Raw genomic sequence first — 16,031 nt, forward strand, 5'->3', positions numbered from 1 at the left:
ACTAAATCAAAGTAAATAATTTACCAGTGCTACTTTGTTCATAACTATGTTCTAGTATGGACTTCAGGATCAAACCAGAAAATATATCAGTATTTATTAATCTGTCATTTTAAGGAGTTAATGCCTTTAACTGCTTGAGTGTAAAATTATTATGTTGACTTTGGCAGTAAAACCAAATGCATTTATTTGTAGCTTTTGGTTATTTCAAAAGCTACAAGATGTCTGCAAAAAATTAATTCTTGACTTGATATTCAGCTAGGGATACTGTCCTAAAGCCACAGAGAAGCATTAAAAATTCATTCAGTTTATTCCTTTTCAATGTTCTTTTATCCTTGTTCAGGGTTTGCAGAGGTGTTGGAGAAAATCCCATTAGGCAAAGAGCGGAGTACAAAGAACCCGTACAGACTGTAAGTACATCGCAGAAGTCCAAACTAGATGGATTTCCATCTTTCCTCATTGGAAATCTTTACTCATTTGTGCTGTTAGCAAGTCCAAATAGATTTTCTTTAGATTCTTCTTGAGTTCATTTCCAGATTCTTTTTTTTTTTAACCCCCATACTGATCAAACATTTTTGCACATTTTCGACATGCTGCTTAGCAGAACGAAACATGACTTGATTCAGTAGTCAGTAATTTGCAAATATAAAGGGTACAAAGAGTTTAAAAAGCTTTGATAAAGTATTCCTGTCTCTTGAACGTTCCCACATTTTCTCATGATGTAACCACAAAATTTGATGTGTTTTATTAGGATTTTATGTGATGGATCAACATCATTTTCCAGTTTTAATCTATAAAAGAACTTGAAAAGCATGCATGATTTTTTTTTTTTTTTTCGTAACAGTGCACCACTTTGTGTTGGATAATCACAGAAAATCTCAATAAAATCCACTGGTGTTTGTGGCTACGTGACAAAATGTGGAGAAGTGTAAGGGGTGGGAACGTCTCCGCAAGGCACAGTAAATATCACAATATAAGCTGTACTTCAATGAAAACTTAATTTTCATCTTCTCTTGTGGTGTTTGTTGACAGACAGAAAATTGCACAATTCAACACACATTTTCTTTCAAAGATTACACACTGACACAAACAACATGGAGTTCAGCTATATAGCATGTGGGGAGGATTGAAGACCGATTCACCGTTTCTATGTTTCTTTTTAAGCTGCTTCCTTTCAATCTCTTCCAAGATTAAGCTGTTTTTGCAAATCTACATTTATGCTGTGATGTGAGAAAAGAAGTTGACAGTTCAGCTTATGAAAACCTTAAGAAAATCTCCCATTTGTGGCTTTAAAGGTACTATATTCTGAGCTTTTTTTTGAGCAAAAAAAAAAAATGCTGAAGGGAGAATAAGCACGACAAATACATAAAATTGTTGCCTGGAATGGGTCAGGTGACCACATCTGGAACATCATGTAAAACAAGCTTCATTTCAGCTCTCAGAGTGATTATTGAGAATAATATCTCTCTTTCCTGATGCAACAGCAGGTCCTTGATTGCAATAAATTCTATTTTCATCACCAGTGACACGTTCAGTCTACTTGCAGTTAAACATTTATGCACTATAGTGATATTATTAGCAGAAAGTATTATTGCCAAGGGAGTTTAGGGAGATTGTGTGATTCCCACTCATTCAGTTGTGAAGTTGGCTGTATCCTCCATCATTTCCTGAGAGGGAGAGAGGGGTGGGGGGGGTCCATTGATACCACCTTCAGCTGCTACTCGTAGCGTGGGGCGCCTGTCTGGGATTCCTCTTTCTTCGTCTTTTGTTCTCAAGGATAAAGGGCGGTGACTGATGCCGTACGCATCCAAACATCACTTCATCTTCTGCCGCTCTGCTAGTTCCTGTCTTTTGCTCAGTGTGACTCTGAAGATCCTTATTTAGTCCATTTTCTACCAGAATCAGAGCGGCGAGATGCTCTCTGCTTGTAACGTGACAGTCTCTGGGTGACTCAACTGTAGGGTCCTGTTGAGACCAAACAATTTAAAAGTCAACAGTTTTTGAGTTAGTTTTTTTTTTATTATTATTTAGAGCAAAAATGAACACAATCCATTGAAATAATTTGGTAACACTTTATTTGACAGGGTGTGCATAAGACTGACGTGACACTGTGATAAACATGACGTGTCATGAACATGAAGGAGTCTTTATGAACGTCTGACTGTTGTCATGAAGACTCATTCTGTAAATACCGATACTTTTAATGCAAAGTTGCATTGAAAGTCCTTTGAAATTGCCAACTTTGAAATGTTTGGTAAATAATGACACTTTTAATGCAAAGTTGGCACTTTTAATTCAACTCATTAAAGTGTCATAATTTTCCGAATGACACTTCATGACAACAGTCATAGACATTCATAAGGACTCCTTCATTGTTCAGAACAGATGTTATGTCATGTTTATGACAGTGTCATGTCAGTCTGTCAAATAAAGTGTTACCAAATAACTTTTTATATATGTGATTAAACTGTCATGATTGCATTAAATACAATACCTGGTAGATAATTAATTGAATAAATAACTAAATATTTAAATCTGTGATTAAGACTTCAGTTAGTCACATGAAATGACAAATAATTGTTCTAGCATTATTTACTTGTTTCAGTTGTCATTGTGGCTCATCAGACACGGTGATATCTGATTGGTTAACCGGCACAACAAGTCCCTTCAGACCCTTCATGTTGTTGCCCCGCCCACTGAATTATGGGTAAGGCCGAGCTACAAAACAAATTCAAGCTGTACTGCAACACATGGCCATGAAGTGGTTTCATGAAATAAATTTCAGATAATGAATATACATTCTTATTAATTACTCTTACAATTTAACATCATTTTATGTAAACGTATTATTCAAACATTGAAGTAATTATAACAAAATACATATTTTTCTTTAGCATATGCATTTCTAATCTTAATTTAAATGGTCACTTCTTGAACTTGTCCTTACCAGGAAATGCTTTTCTGTAAGTTTATTCAGTGCTCATTCCAATAAATCCATAACCAGATTGTTTCCATAGTTGTTGTTTTTTGTTGGGAGGGGGGGTTTATGGTCAACATCTGGTATAAATATTGTCAGTGGTCCCATTAGAAATATTTAAACAGAGAAAATGTTGAGGTAATGAACATTTTTGGTTCTGGGTCATTTTGGGGAAAAAAAAGAAACAGCCAAATAAGCTGCATTATTGTTTTTTCAGGTACCTGTTTTGAACTCCATTCTGTAGCTGCTAGTCTGTAAGAAGAAGAAGAAAAATACACAGCAACAAGTTATTTGTAGGGACATTGACATTTTGAATCTTTTACCATCTTTGATCTTTCTTCATCTCTGTCAAAACTGATAGAGATCAGTTAAAATAGGAAATGATACGTCTCAAATTACAATCGGTTTTATTAAACTTCAGCAAGGACAAGTAAAATGGCACAAAAAACATAAATTAAAGAAGAAAAATACCCGCATTAAATCCTGCATTATGATTTACCAGTACATTGCTGCTTCTTGAATTGAATCAGTTTCACTGTCCACTTTGCAAACAGAGCTAATAAATAGCATGAACATTTTCAAGGTTGGCATATTTTTCTTTTAACGGATCCAATTTTGGACCCTGACAATGAGGTGAGTGGCTGCTTTGCATGTTGCTGTAGCTCATCTGATGGAGATTATCAAGCATCCGTGTTCAGATGTGCCTCAAAAATACACTTCAATGTCAAAGTTGTTTAAAATTAGAACGTCTGCAGCAGATGTTCACCTTTCCGTGTGGATTTAGACTGACTAGCAGCTACTGTGGTCAGGTCCGCAGGCAGACCCACATACACACCGCCATAATTCCTGAGAGGACAGGAGAAGAAATTATGTTAGTGCAACATAATTTGTCAGTTATTTGTGAGTAGAAACAATAAGATTAAATTTGGCTAATAATAATATGTTCGTAGAATTTATTTTCTTTGAGTTTCAACTCTTAAGAAATTTCAGTCCCTTGCAAAATTCTCTCGACCTTTTTCAGATTTGGTTTTAGAATCAAAAGACTGGAAAAAAATGGAAGAAAAATGTTACATTTCAACAATCCTGAGAATATTACACACTTTTGTCTTCAGCTTATTTTATAATCAGAGAAGGTGTCATTGAGCCGTTCAAAGCACAGTTGGGTTACAAAACCCTTTTCTGAGCTTTAAACATTTTACAGAGCTCTGTTCAATCCGTCATATGGAAGTAGAAAAAGTATAACATAATGGCAAACCTACCAAGAAATGATTGTCCACTTAAAGTGAAAAATGTAGCAAGGAGAGCATGAATTAAATCTCTACTATGTTCATTTAAATGAGGTTATGTGAAACAGATTGACTTCAAAATCCCTGAATCTATAATCAGAGTGGGGAGAAGAAGTCCTGTTTGCAATTTGCAAGAAGCCATGGAGGAGACATGGCAAACATGTCGAAGAATATGCTCTGTTCACATGGAAAACTTAAATTCAACTTTCTTGCCTACATGTTGTTGGCATTATTTTGAACACCAAAATACACGCTGAACCCACCACACACCCACTGTGAAACATAGTGGTGATAGTATCATGCTTTTAATGAGCAAAAACAAAGGCATTGGTCAAAGTTAACTGGTTGAAATGAGACAAAATAAAAGGAAGTTCAAGGAATATCAATACTTTTTCTTTAATATAGTATCTACCTTACTGGCAGATGTTGGTTACTGTTCTTGCAAAATACTGACTGTTTTACAAAAAGCAACATGGCAACCGAAAACCTCAGAAGCGTCAACAGAATACCTTCTTTTCTCATCGTCTGCTAAGGGATCTTCTGTCCTGATTGAGAGAAGAATCACAGGTTAGGTCAGCATTCAGAGCCCAGCACAGAAACATCTGAAGCTCTGAGAAGAAGCAGCCACTGGACTCCAGGGTGTGTTTTGTTTCAGCTGCGCTGCGGAGCATTTACGGCGAGCTGCAGGGAATACGGATCATTCCCCGGTGGCAGCAGCTGAAGATGATGCGGCACATGGAATTGGCAATTATCGTTTCAGCTGAGGTTATTGAACAATCAGCTGCTTGCAGCATGTTGTTGTTGCAGAGCTCACATGAAGCTGCGCCGCAGACAAAACAGCAAAAATACTCAGCTTGGAGGCTGTTCTGTTTGCAGATTCTTTTCTTTTGAACATAAAATGCGAGTGTGCGCATGTTTTGTTTGTTTCATCTTGGAAGGAACTCAGTAGGCACTAAAGTAGACCACTGGGATTCGACCCTGTGGGTCCCTAAAGACTTGACCTAGCATGCTTACTCTGCTTGATTGGTAAAGTAAAGGATGAAATCAAGGTAAGGAGAAATGGGTTAGGAAATTCTTTTGATGGGTATTGTGGTAGATAGATAAAGAGTTTGTCTGTATGTGACAAAATGAGTGTGGTCTACACAGGGGTGCCTCCAGGAATCTTGGGCCCCATGACAAACAATTTAATTGGGCCCCCCCCCCACGCAGCTGCTGTTACAATTTTTTGAGTCTATCTGACCCATGAAAAGTGTCACAATTTTAAAGGCTTGCAATTGAATGCTTTCTTTGGTCCAATACTGATAACTAGCACAATATTTACTGCTCATGAATTTTACATTAAGCAGTCCGCATACAGTATGCAAGTAGGTTGCTTAAATTTTTCTATTAGTTTTAGATTACTGAAATGTCTCTCCCCACGAGCAACAGTCAAAAGCAACGTGCAAAATATACATAAAACAATCCAGACTTCTCAAAAAATGCTATGTAGTTGCATCAAGCTGCAGTATAGAACTTTAATAAAAAATTGTTTTCTCCATTTCCATTAAAGCTGTCACCATGTTGTGACAGTTTGTTATGAGACAGATAATCTGAGAAAACAATCAATCTCCTCCACCTGCTCCCTGAACTACTATGACTGGATAAAGTAATGCAACATTCTGACCAAAACAACCAATCAGAACCAGTAGGAGGGTCTTAGGGCTGTCAATCAACCTCATTCACTCACTGTTAAATGTGATAATGGTGGCGACACAACATATCATTACAGGAAAAATGTTTATCTGCCATCATTGGTAGCTATGCTAACTAAACTAAATATTTACAACAGGCTATGCTAGCTACAGAATAGGGATGAGCAGCAACATGAGATTGTGATTGACAGCGCTAAAACTCTCCTACCACTGACTGGTTGTTTCTAGCACTTTGAGAAAGCAGAGGAAATAGATTTTTCACAGATTATCTCTCGTACCATAATGTCACAACATAATGACAGTTTTAACAAATAAGTGAAAAAAAAATTTTCTTTAGAAAGGTTGCATACTGCAGCTTTAATTTCACTTAGCAGAGGACGAGTCAGGAGGGACGTGGGTTAGAGCTGCTGCTGACTGACTCACCTGTTAAGTGGTAAAAGGTACAGGGACAAGTTCAGTATGAATATCCTGGTAATTTATTTCCTTAATTCATTAAATGCTAGTGAAATGAAGGCAAACAGTCTGTAGCTAAGCTAACTATGCTAAATAGTTGATAATCTCACACAGTCTCTTGGAGAAAAACTGGGTTATAAATTAACACTCTTGCCTTTTTCTCTCTCCCTCGCTCTCTATTTCTTTCTTTTTTTTGAAAACCTGATTTTATCATTTTTTCTTAGAAGCATAGTAACAGCCACAGTCCTTCTTGTCTTGTACTGACTGCTGCTGAACACCGTCACCGTCAAGCTCCAAGCAGGAACGAACCATTTCATGCAGAGCCAGGGGGGTTCAGAGCAAATATGGACGTCTGCTTTTTGGTCTGGAAGGGGCAACATTTGATTTTTACTGCTAAAAACAATCCTCAAAAATGCAATATGATTAATTTTGTAATTGACAGGGCCCCAATTTTTTTACATTTCTATGAACAGAAAATAAATAAATAAATTGTGGAGGGCCCCCTGTTGGTCAGGAGCCCTTAGAATTGTCATAACTTTTCCCTTTTCCTATATGGCGCCCCTGGGTCTACATATGTTTGTGATATTTTGATGCGTTCAGTTTTAGGACGCTCTGATTAGTTAACACTCTTCAGTCAGCTCTCAAGGGCTTAACCTGGCTGCTCAAATGGCTACCAGGAAACATGCATGCTGATTTAGGGTACAAAGTAGACACACATGCTTGTAAATGTATCCCTGTTGTAGTGAATTAATCTATTTTTTACTCAAAATCTTAATCCTGACCAGGTCAATAGTAGCAGTCATGTATTCCTATGGTTATTCTTATGGTTGAGTCTTACATGTTTGATTCTCAGTTTAACACTGACAAGAAAATTGATGGATAAATAGCTTTCTGGGAGCCACCAAGGCTGTTTTCTGAGAAGTACTACTAAAATCATCCTAATTAATAGAAATAGAGGTTTGCAAGCAGTTTGCAGACTATATAATATGTTTCACTTTGTAAAATGAGTTACCGAAATAAACTTTTCAATAATATTCTAATTTATTGAAATGCACCTGTGTTTTGCATCAGACTTTGAATGAAACTAGTTATGCCTTTCTTTCAACAGAAACCTTCTTTTTGAAAACCATGCATAATTTATGTTCTGTTTCACAATTATTGCACTTCTTGGTGTTGCTGTATCACGTATCAACTTTTAGCATCCAATAAAACACTAAAAGTTGACATTTGTAATGAGACAAAATGTTAAAAACTTGAAGGCAACTATTTTAATTATTAACTATTTTACCAGAAACTTCATTTTAGCTTTGACTTATGTCTTGCAAAGCTTTATGAATTTCTCAAATTCTTAAAAATGACTGATGTACTTACACATCTTTGGAGGCTTCTGCTGGCCCTGAGAACAGAAAACAAACGAACAAGATTTAACCCATGGAGGAAGGATGTTTTATTACTAACTTTTAATTTCTGTGTTTAGAATCACTGAATCAAGGACAGACAATAATAGGATGCTGGCAGTAGACTCACTTCATTAAGGGTGCATGTAAACCTTTTTATTTCTGCTGTGAAAACCTTTGGGTTGTGAAGGTTCATTGAAATACAGACAATAACTACACAGAGCTGGACAAGCCTTTTATTCTAGGTGGTGTCCGGATTGTAGTAATCTGCAGAAATCCTTGTCACTCTCATGAATAAAGAAATAACCAATAAAAATCATCAAATGTCTCCGTTGAGCATCTTCACTGACCATCCCCAGCTCTTTACTGCCACACTATACGCCATCTCCTAAAAGTTACATCAAGCATGATGACGATGCGCCGTCACTGAGCAAAAGTCATCACGACCTCAATCATTGAGACAGCTTCATGCGAAATCTGTCGAAATGAAGCGAGTCCTGTCGAATTAGGACTTTGATTAGATCATGTGACGGTGAGTCTTAAGGCTGCAGTTATTAAAGCATTCAAGATGGCTGCTGAAGGTAATGAGTTGTTGTGCAATAAATTTTTGCTCAGTATTTCAGCAGACACAAAGAAACACAGCAACTCTGCTCAGAGCGGCTGTTCTTGTTTTATTTTATTTTTTACAGAAACAAGTATATTACATTCTAATGACATTCAGGACAAAAAAAACTGTTTTGGTTGGAGCCACATACAGACGTATTGTTTCTCTTAAGAATGTGTGTTCTCTGTGTTTTTCTTCCATGTAGAAAGTACTCCCAGCTCAGTCCTTCAGCTTAGCTGTGCCTCTCTCCCACGCAGTGTATTTGAAAGAAATCTTGCAAACATTAAATATGTGCACTCTCTTCTTTCTTCTGCATAGAAAATATGTTCTGGTGGTATTTTAGTTTTACCTGTCTCTTCTTTCTGAGTGGACCGAGTGAAGAAGACAATGCTGTCATTTGTACTTGCTTTGTTTTCCTTTTAAAAGTACTTGTATTTCAGTGCTTTTAGCATCTCTGTATAGTGGAAAGCAACTTTAAAAAATTGATTAAATTAAATATATTTGCTCATTTTGTTTGTTTTTCTTCTATAGAAATAATTCTGTCATAGTGCCTCTTAGTTCAGCTGCATTTCTTTCCTGGAGAGTGCCACTGATATTGCAACTATAAACCACATCTTCTCTCTCTTTTTTCTCTTTTCCCTAGAAAGAACTCCTGACTCAGTGTTTTATGTGCTTCATTTTTACCGCGTGTGTCTCCTTCCAGTCTTCTGGTCAGCACAGAGAACAGCTAATGATGCGCTGCTAGAGGTGTCTTCATAATATTACCAATTAAATAATTAACCTTTTATGACTGTATTGCATAAGTATTGCATTTCAACTGAACTGTATCCAATTGGATCCAAATGACTGGATATGAACTGGACGTATTTGTCTCATTAAGTGGCTTTTGATGATTTTGTTGCTAATAAGTAAACATTGAATTGAACAGTGTGATCATTCTTTTTTTTTTTTTTTTGTCTTTGGCCTTGAAACCGTTGAAACTTTTACTCAATTCAGTTTAGAGTCCTGATGTTGCTTATGTAGCTTAAAATTGCTTTTGGTTTTCAGCTCCACTGTCAAAGAACCTACAGTATATGGAGAGCAGCACAAGAAGCCTCAGTTCCAGTGACACAGGTGGAAAGCTCAAGGCTGTTTAACTCCTAGATGAGCCAATTAGCATTTCTTCATTCCTGATGCACAGGCTCTACAGTGATGAAGTTAAGCTGGAGGATAATTTGACCCCCTTCCCTTCGTACTGTACGCATAGCTCCATCCAACAGTGTAGAAAGACATGCATAGGATTCTCCTTCAACCAATTTTTATCTGTACTTGTGCGAAACTAATCCTGGAAGCATCAAACTAATGTGAAATCATAGAAAACGAAGCAGAAAAACATGGGAAATATTTCGATCTATGTAGAGATCTGCAAAGGTTTCTAGTCCGCTAACGTGACAAAGAGGCCTTTTCAGTGCCCTCGACAAAAGCTCATTCATATCCGAGGCTGCGCATCTGCGCACACAAGGCTTGGGTTGAACAATGTGACATATAGTGCGGTCATTTGAGTGAACTCGATGAGGGCCAGGCTTGAATTCATGATGACCTTGTCCAACTTGATTTTCACGGCTTCTTCAATGACCTCAACAGTGGTTAGGATTTGGATTTTTATTATCAAAAAATGGGAATATTTACCTCTGGGTTGCACATAAATATTACGTTAATGTGCTGATTTTAATTTTTAAAGACGAAGGTAAATGTACACCGAGAATTTAAAAAAAAAAAAAAACACAGGTAGGTCATGAAGCGTGACTTTCCACAGCAGAATTTCACAAATTTTAAAAATGTTTAAATGTGAATAGTCCTTCTAATTCTGCCAGGTGAGTATTAAGGGTGATGACATCACAAAAGGCACGAGGAGAAGCAGGAAGCATCATGGTAGGCAAAAGCTTTTGACAAAATGGTCCTATAGTATTACTTTAGTTCTAGGAATACTGTTAGCGATCCAGCTCAAAATTGAAATGATCATAGGATTTGTTACACAGAGTTGTGTAATTTAAGAGTTTATTTTCTCCTAATTTTGATGATTATGAGTGAACAAAATTGCCAAAGAAGTGGCGTATCCAAGCTTATTTTTGGAAAGGTGAGTAGAAGAAACAAATGTGGAAGAGAAAAGTACAGAAGCAACCTGATAACCTGTGAGCCACTGGAGGATAATGATACAAAGTCCTTTAAAGAATTTGAGAGATTCATAAGGTGAATCTGGTGACACAGATTTAAGTGCCTCCAAACACAGGATATGGACTACAAGGGTTACCTGTAATATTTGACTTTACCCAACATCTTCAGACTGAATAATCTGGGTTAAAGATTAGGGAGATGCCAAGAAGGCCCAGAGATTCAACAATTGCAAAAATACTTGTGGAAACAACCCAAAAGCTGGTCAGCAATTATGAGGAGCATATATTTGCTGTCATGCATATGAATATTTTTCCACTTATTCTTAGAGTTTAGGAGTGTAAACAACTCTCCACATGCAGTTTTTCAATATATAAAAATAAATACTTTTTTCAAAACTGACATTTTTTAAGTTGCTTTGTTATCTTTTGTGAAATTATTGACTGAATGAAAATAGTTTGAAATGAATGAGCTTCACTTTTTGAAATAAATTCCAGAAATAATGTTTTTTTGTTGTTGGTATTGTAATTTGTGAGATGCTTTTGAATGTTTTCTTAGGACAACTTGACTCAAAGTGATTGCTGATAATGAAATCTGGCCATTCCAGCCTTCCCTGGTCTTCCTCACAAACTGCTTCAGTGTTTTATTATTTTGCGAAAAGCATGGAGGGTTTTTAAATGAAGCGCAGACATATTGCTGCAGCTGTGCTGAAAACAAAACTGAAGGACGAATTTCATCAATAGCCTGCACTGAGACAAACAGCAAGAAAATGTAATCAAAAGAGCTCTGATTGTTTACGAAGTGCCTCAGTACCGCCCAAAACCAAACCAAAAGTTACGTTTTGTATGGGTGTTTTTTTTTTCTTGATTATGCAACAATCTACAATAATAATGCCAATATCTATAAATATACAGTACAGACCAAAAGTTTGGACAGACCTTTTAATTCAATGAGTTTCCTTTATTTTCATGACTATTGACATTGTAGATTCACACTGAAGGCATCAAAACTATGAATAACACATGTGGAAATATGCACTAAACAAAAAAGTGTAAACCAACTGAAAATAGCCCTTATATTCTAGTTTCTTCAGAGTAGCAACCTTTTGCTGTGATTACTGCTTTGCACACACTCTGCATTTTCTTGATGAGCTTCAAAAGGTAGTCACCTGAAATGGTTTTCACTTCATAGGTGAGCCCTGTCAGGTTAATAAGTGGGATTTCTTGCCTTATAAATAGTCATGAAAATAAAGAAAACCCATTTTAATTGGAAGGTGTGTCCAAACATTTGGTCTGTACTGTATATAACATGAGTTTGACAGAAATATCCGGCTAGTTGCTTTAATTTTGTCCTGGCGTCAGCTGGCGTGGACAAATGAGAGCCGCTGCAATTCCCAATTTGTCAGAGTGACAGGATGACACACACGTCCTTGACACTCTTCTGATCGCTGACCTCTGAGACCAAGTCAATAAAAAATGGATGAGGCTGACCGAAGTCGTCCGCCTGTCACTGACAAACAAGGTCCAGCCCAGAGGGAGGTACTTATTTGTTGTTTACAGGCCATGGAACCTCAGCGTGGATCACATTTGGACCAGGCTGCTACGTCAACACGCCTGGCAAGCACTGATTAGGTACCTGCAAGCACACGCACGTTTGCACAAGCACAAACACACCCATTACGCTGCTTTAATGGGCAGTGGTGCTGGTGAGGTAATTCTGCAGACACTTCAAACTAATTATTACCGAGACAATATTGCTGGTGTGTGTGCTGGTACGCACACACACCGTGTGTGACCCTGGAGATTTTCTCAGGTGTAATTTAAAACAGTCTGAGCCAAGTGAGTGAGATGTGCCAGGGGGAGATAAGATGGGTGAGGGTTAGAAAAACTATTTGATAAGAGAATATCCTCCGTTCACACCGTGTCGTTCAGGTTTTACGACTCAAAGTCAGGAGTTGATTTAGTATTTCAGAGGTGCCTGCGTTCAGGACACCCTTGGTATCCGTCAAGTGGGAAGACAAGGATGAGTGAATGTCAGTATTTCCTTGGAAAGCAAGACGGCGACGGAAGAAAACAGACAAACTAAAAAGGAATGCCCAGATGTTGCAACTGTGTGAAAGTCAAGATGTTTTTAGAGATGCAGTCGAGTCTTAGATTAGGGATTTTGCCAAACTGGACTCGGCATCTGCGTCTTTAGGGTATTAACTCTTAAATGTGAACATTATTGTAAAATGCAAGAAGGATTCTGTAAATTTCTTTTAATTTCTTGTCATTAATATGGAGCAAGAAAGATTTTTAGATAGGGCAGAAGATGTTTTCATGAATGAAGTCAAGTAACCAGCATGCACCCACAAAGATGCGCTCCTGAGCGCAAGCGTTACCCCGACAGACTTCATCTACCCCCAAAACACCTTCTCCTCCTTTTCACAGAGACGGTGACAGCCTCTCGCTCACCAATCAGCCATCACACCCCTGACTGACACATCTACACAGAGATTCCTGAAACACTCACCCCCTCCTGAGGTGCTGGTGGCTGAGGAATTGCCACAACCCATTTTGCATCGATGCAGCCACCGTCTAGGCAGAGCGAAGACGTTCAGTGAGAGGAAGGGTGAGGAGGAGAGGGGGGAAACCCGCGACACGTCGGAGGAAGAGAAGGAACTGGGGGGCGGCGGGGAAAACAGAGAGGGAAGGTCAAAGAAATGGCTCAGAGGGATGCCCTTTGGTGGCGTGCCTGAGTCCTGCGCCCGCCTGCCCCGCAAAGCCACAGAGAGCTCAGACTGAGGTGAAAGCTCCGAGACGCTTTTATACGTACGCACACTGAGACGGAGAGAATGACAGTAAGAGAGAGAGAGGAAGAGAGAGACAGAGGGGGGGAGATGGAGAGAAAGATGCTTTGCCCTCACATGATTTGCTCTTTTTCTCCACCCTGACATGGTTGCCCAGGAAACCAGGGTAAAGAAGGCGGAGAGTGGAGTGTGACTTTAACCAATGGGGAGCTTCCGTTTTACATGAAGGTGTAAAAAATTTACTGTACTAAAGGGCATCGATACAGCCGCCTGTGGGAGAGAGATGCTCACAGTGAAATTCCCAATTTGCTTTTTGTGTGATGAAAACAGAGGACCTTTGTGAGGTTTCTCTACGGCCGAGGTTCGCAGCAAAAAGTCGGCTCCTCTGGGTTCTGACTAAAAACAATCCAGCTACAGACAAACACCCGGCATAGGAAACCGCAAGTGCCACACAAGGGTCATGTCTTGGCCCCCGGCTGTTCTCAGGGCATTTTGATTTGTCATGCTTTTTGGAGCTCTCGCAGGACAGACACAGTTTGTTGTTGTTTCGTTCTATGGTAATCCTTACATTAATTGATAATGACAACCTCATTCAGGATTTATTTCAACATTTCATTAAACTGTTGAGCTTTTATTAAACTTCCAAAGGCGTCTTTGACATCTGGAGCCCTCAAAATCCCGGTTAACCAAAAATATGTCCCTGTTTATTGAGAATGACAGCACTATTAAGTTTTAAATCGCTTAAAATTTGTCTTAAGAATTAGAGAAATAAGCAAAGAATAATCCTTATTAGTAATAATCTGATACTATTACCATAGTTTTGTGATGTTTGTTCTACACAAATTTAATTGTTTCTTTGTGTTTGAGCTTGACTTGTTCAGAAATACATCTTTGTCTCTGATTTTCAGCCGATCAAACATGGCCCATCCATTCAGATTCCTCCTGGTCTGGAATAAAACTGTTGTTTTGAAGTTGCTAATAGTAAGAGGGGACCTAAATCAAATTCTGCTAGATTTTCTTTGCGATTCCTCGACTCCCTCTCTGCTTCTAGCATGTGGCTACTTGTTCAGCATCTCATTGAGCTTAATCTCAACCATCTTCATGATCCCCAAGGAGGAAAACTGCATCAGCATTATTGTCATTCCTAAAATGTGCCCCATGTTTTCCTTTTTTCTTGTTCAGCTGGCTCTCCCTTCTATGCAGGGTGTACTGAGAAAGAGCACCTACATTTAAAAGCAGACTTATTGGTGCCTTCAAGTTTAACAAGTTAATATAGCGAGAGTGGAAATGCACCTTCTAAGTTGGACAATAAAGCAACACAAGACCATTGGGAAGAAGAAAGGAAGTGTTCTGCTCTGCCTGGGAGCGTTTTGACCTGCTTGTTTAGTCTATCCATACGCAGCACAATGAGCCGCCTTGATCAGTTAGACTGTTATTCAGATCTTCAAAAAGCTTTAATGAGCTTTTTCTCACTTGATAGCCAAAAGCCAAGAGTAGGTCTTTGATGTTTTCCAAAAAACAGACACAAGGAGGACTGTTTATTTTGGGTTCAGCTGCTGCAGAGCATCAGATCAAATAATTAAGATAAGAGTGGAATGTAGGTAGGTGCACTGAAGGGTCAACGTTTTGCTTGCTTCATGTGAAAAGCTTCTAAGCTTCCGCATGAGGTAATTCTGAAAGCTAAGGGAAACCTGCTGTGCTAGACTTTGACTGGGTCAGTCCAGTCCATGCTTGACTCAAGATAAAGCATGGATAAGTCTATTTTTATTTATCTGTGCCTGCTGACGAAAAGTTTCTCCACAACATGATGCTGCCACCGCCATGTTTCACCCTGTGTGTTTGGTGTGCTGGTCAGTGTTGGCTTTCTGTCACACAGTGTTTTGTATGTATGCCAAAATATTCAATATTGCTCTTCTCTGACCAGAGCACATTCTTACCTTTAGAAAATAAGACATTAAATATTTAAGGGCTGATTATTCAAATTTTAATTCAGAAAAGAAAAAAATTTTTTTTAACTTGTACACCAAATATTTTTTTATGAAACTGAGGCTTTTATCTCATAAAGACTTCGAGGGTCACCCACACACCATACAGGCTCCAACTCTCAATGTTTTTGACCATCATCACAAAACATATTCACTCATTGGCTTTTAATACAGAGACTTTAAAATGTTTTACTGTTTTAATGTTTTATATAGTAGTGTATTTCTGTTTAATAGTGTTTTTGTGTTTTATTTTTTATTTTTATTTTGTTGAGACCAGTTGCTTTTCTAAAAAATCGGTTGCATTTGACTTGAACTTCCACATGTTTACAGTATCTCTCTTATGCTTGTGACAAACTTTAGATGGGACTTCTTGGCTTACTTAAAAGCAATGTAATGTAGTGACGTTTGTGGTTGCAAAGTCAGTATTATAAGTGATTAGATCTATTTTTTGATAAAATGTGTTTAAACACTTTGTCTGCAGAGTGTCCATGTGTTCTTCTCTCACATTTTTATCAATCTGCCACAGTAACTGGGTTGATTTTATTTATTACTGAGGGAAATAACATTTAAACGTTCTTCCTAAATTAAGTATTATGTCAAGCTGCTGTAAATCCTGTTGGTAACACAAGGGGGCACTATTAACACTTGTTCCTTGTTCATTTCTAAGCTAGCTCATATTTAGCTAGCTTACACTTGGCCTGA

The 16,031-nt window shown here is 38.1% G+C and overlaps 1 protein-coding gene across 1 annotated transcript; it reads right to left on the reverse strand.

Moving 5' to 3' along the window:
- Nucleotides 1–288: 288 nt before the first annotated feature.
- Nucleotides 289–13,443, reverse strand: c25h12orf75 (chromosome 25 C12orf75 homolog). The gene is made up of 6 exons (XM_032588949.1): nt 13,068–13,443; nt 7,776–7,800; nt 4,770–4,805; nt 3,741–3,820; nt 3,196–3,226; nt 289–1,962 (listed from the first exon to the last, which is right to left on the reverse strand). The coding sequence occupies exons 1-5, from the start codon at nt 13,108–13,110 to the stop codon at nt 3,222–3,224; spliced, it is 189 nt and encodes a 62-aa protein (XP_032444840.1). The 5' UTR covers nt 13,111–13,443; the 3' UTR covers nt 289–1,962; nt 3,196–3,221.
- Between the last annotated feature and the right edge of the window lie 2,588 nt (nt 13,444–16,031).

The sequence above is a fragment of the Xiphophorus hellerii genome, chromosome 2 (genome assembly GCF_003331165.1).
Source record: "Xiphophorus hellerii strain 12219 chromosome 2, Xiphophorus_hellerii-4.1, whole genome shotgun sequence".
Taxonomy (NCBI): domain Eukaryota; kingdom Metazoa; phylum Chordata; class Actinopteri; order Cyprinodontiformes; family Poeciliidae; genus Xiphophorus; species Xiphophorus hellerii.

What these genes read in the sequence shown, in the direction of transcription:
- c25h12orf75 (XM_032588949.1), bottom strand. Translation starts at nt 13,110, where the DNA reads ATGGGTTGTGGCAATTCCTCAGCCACCAGCACCTCAGGAGGGG. An exon ending in CACCAGCACCTCAGGAGGGG is followed by an intron (nt 7,801 to 13,067) that starts GTGAGTGTTTCA and finishes TTCTGTTCTCAG; the next exon opens with GGCCAGCAGAAGCCTCCAAA. An exon ending in GCAGACGATGAGAAAAGAAG is followed by an intron (nt 3,821 to 4,769) that starts GTATTCTGTTGA and finishes CTGTCCTCTCAG; the next exon opens with GAATTATGGCGGTGTGTATG.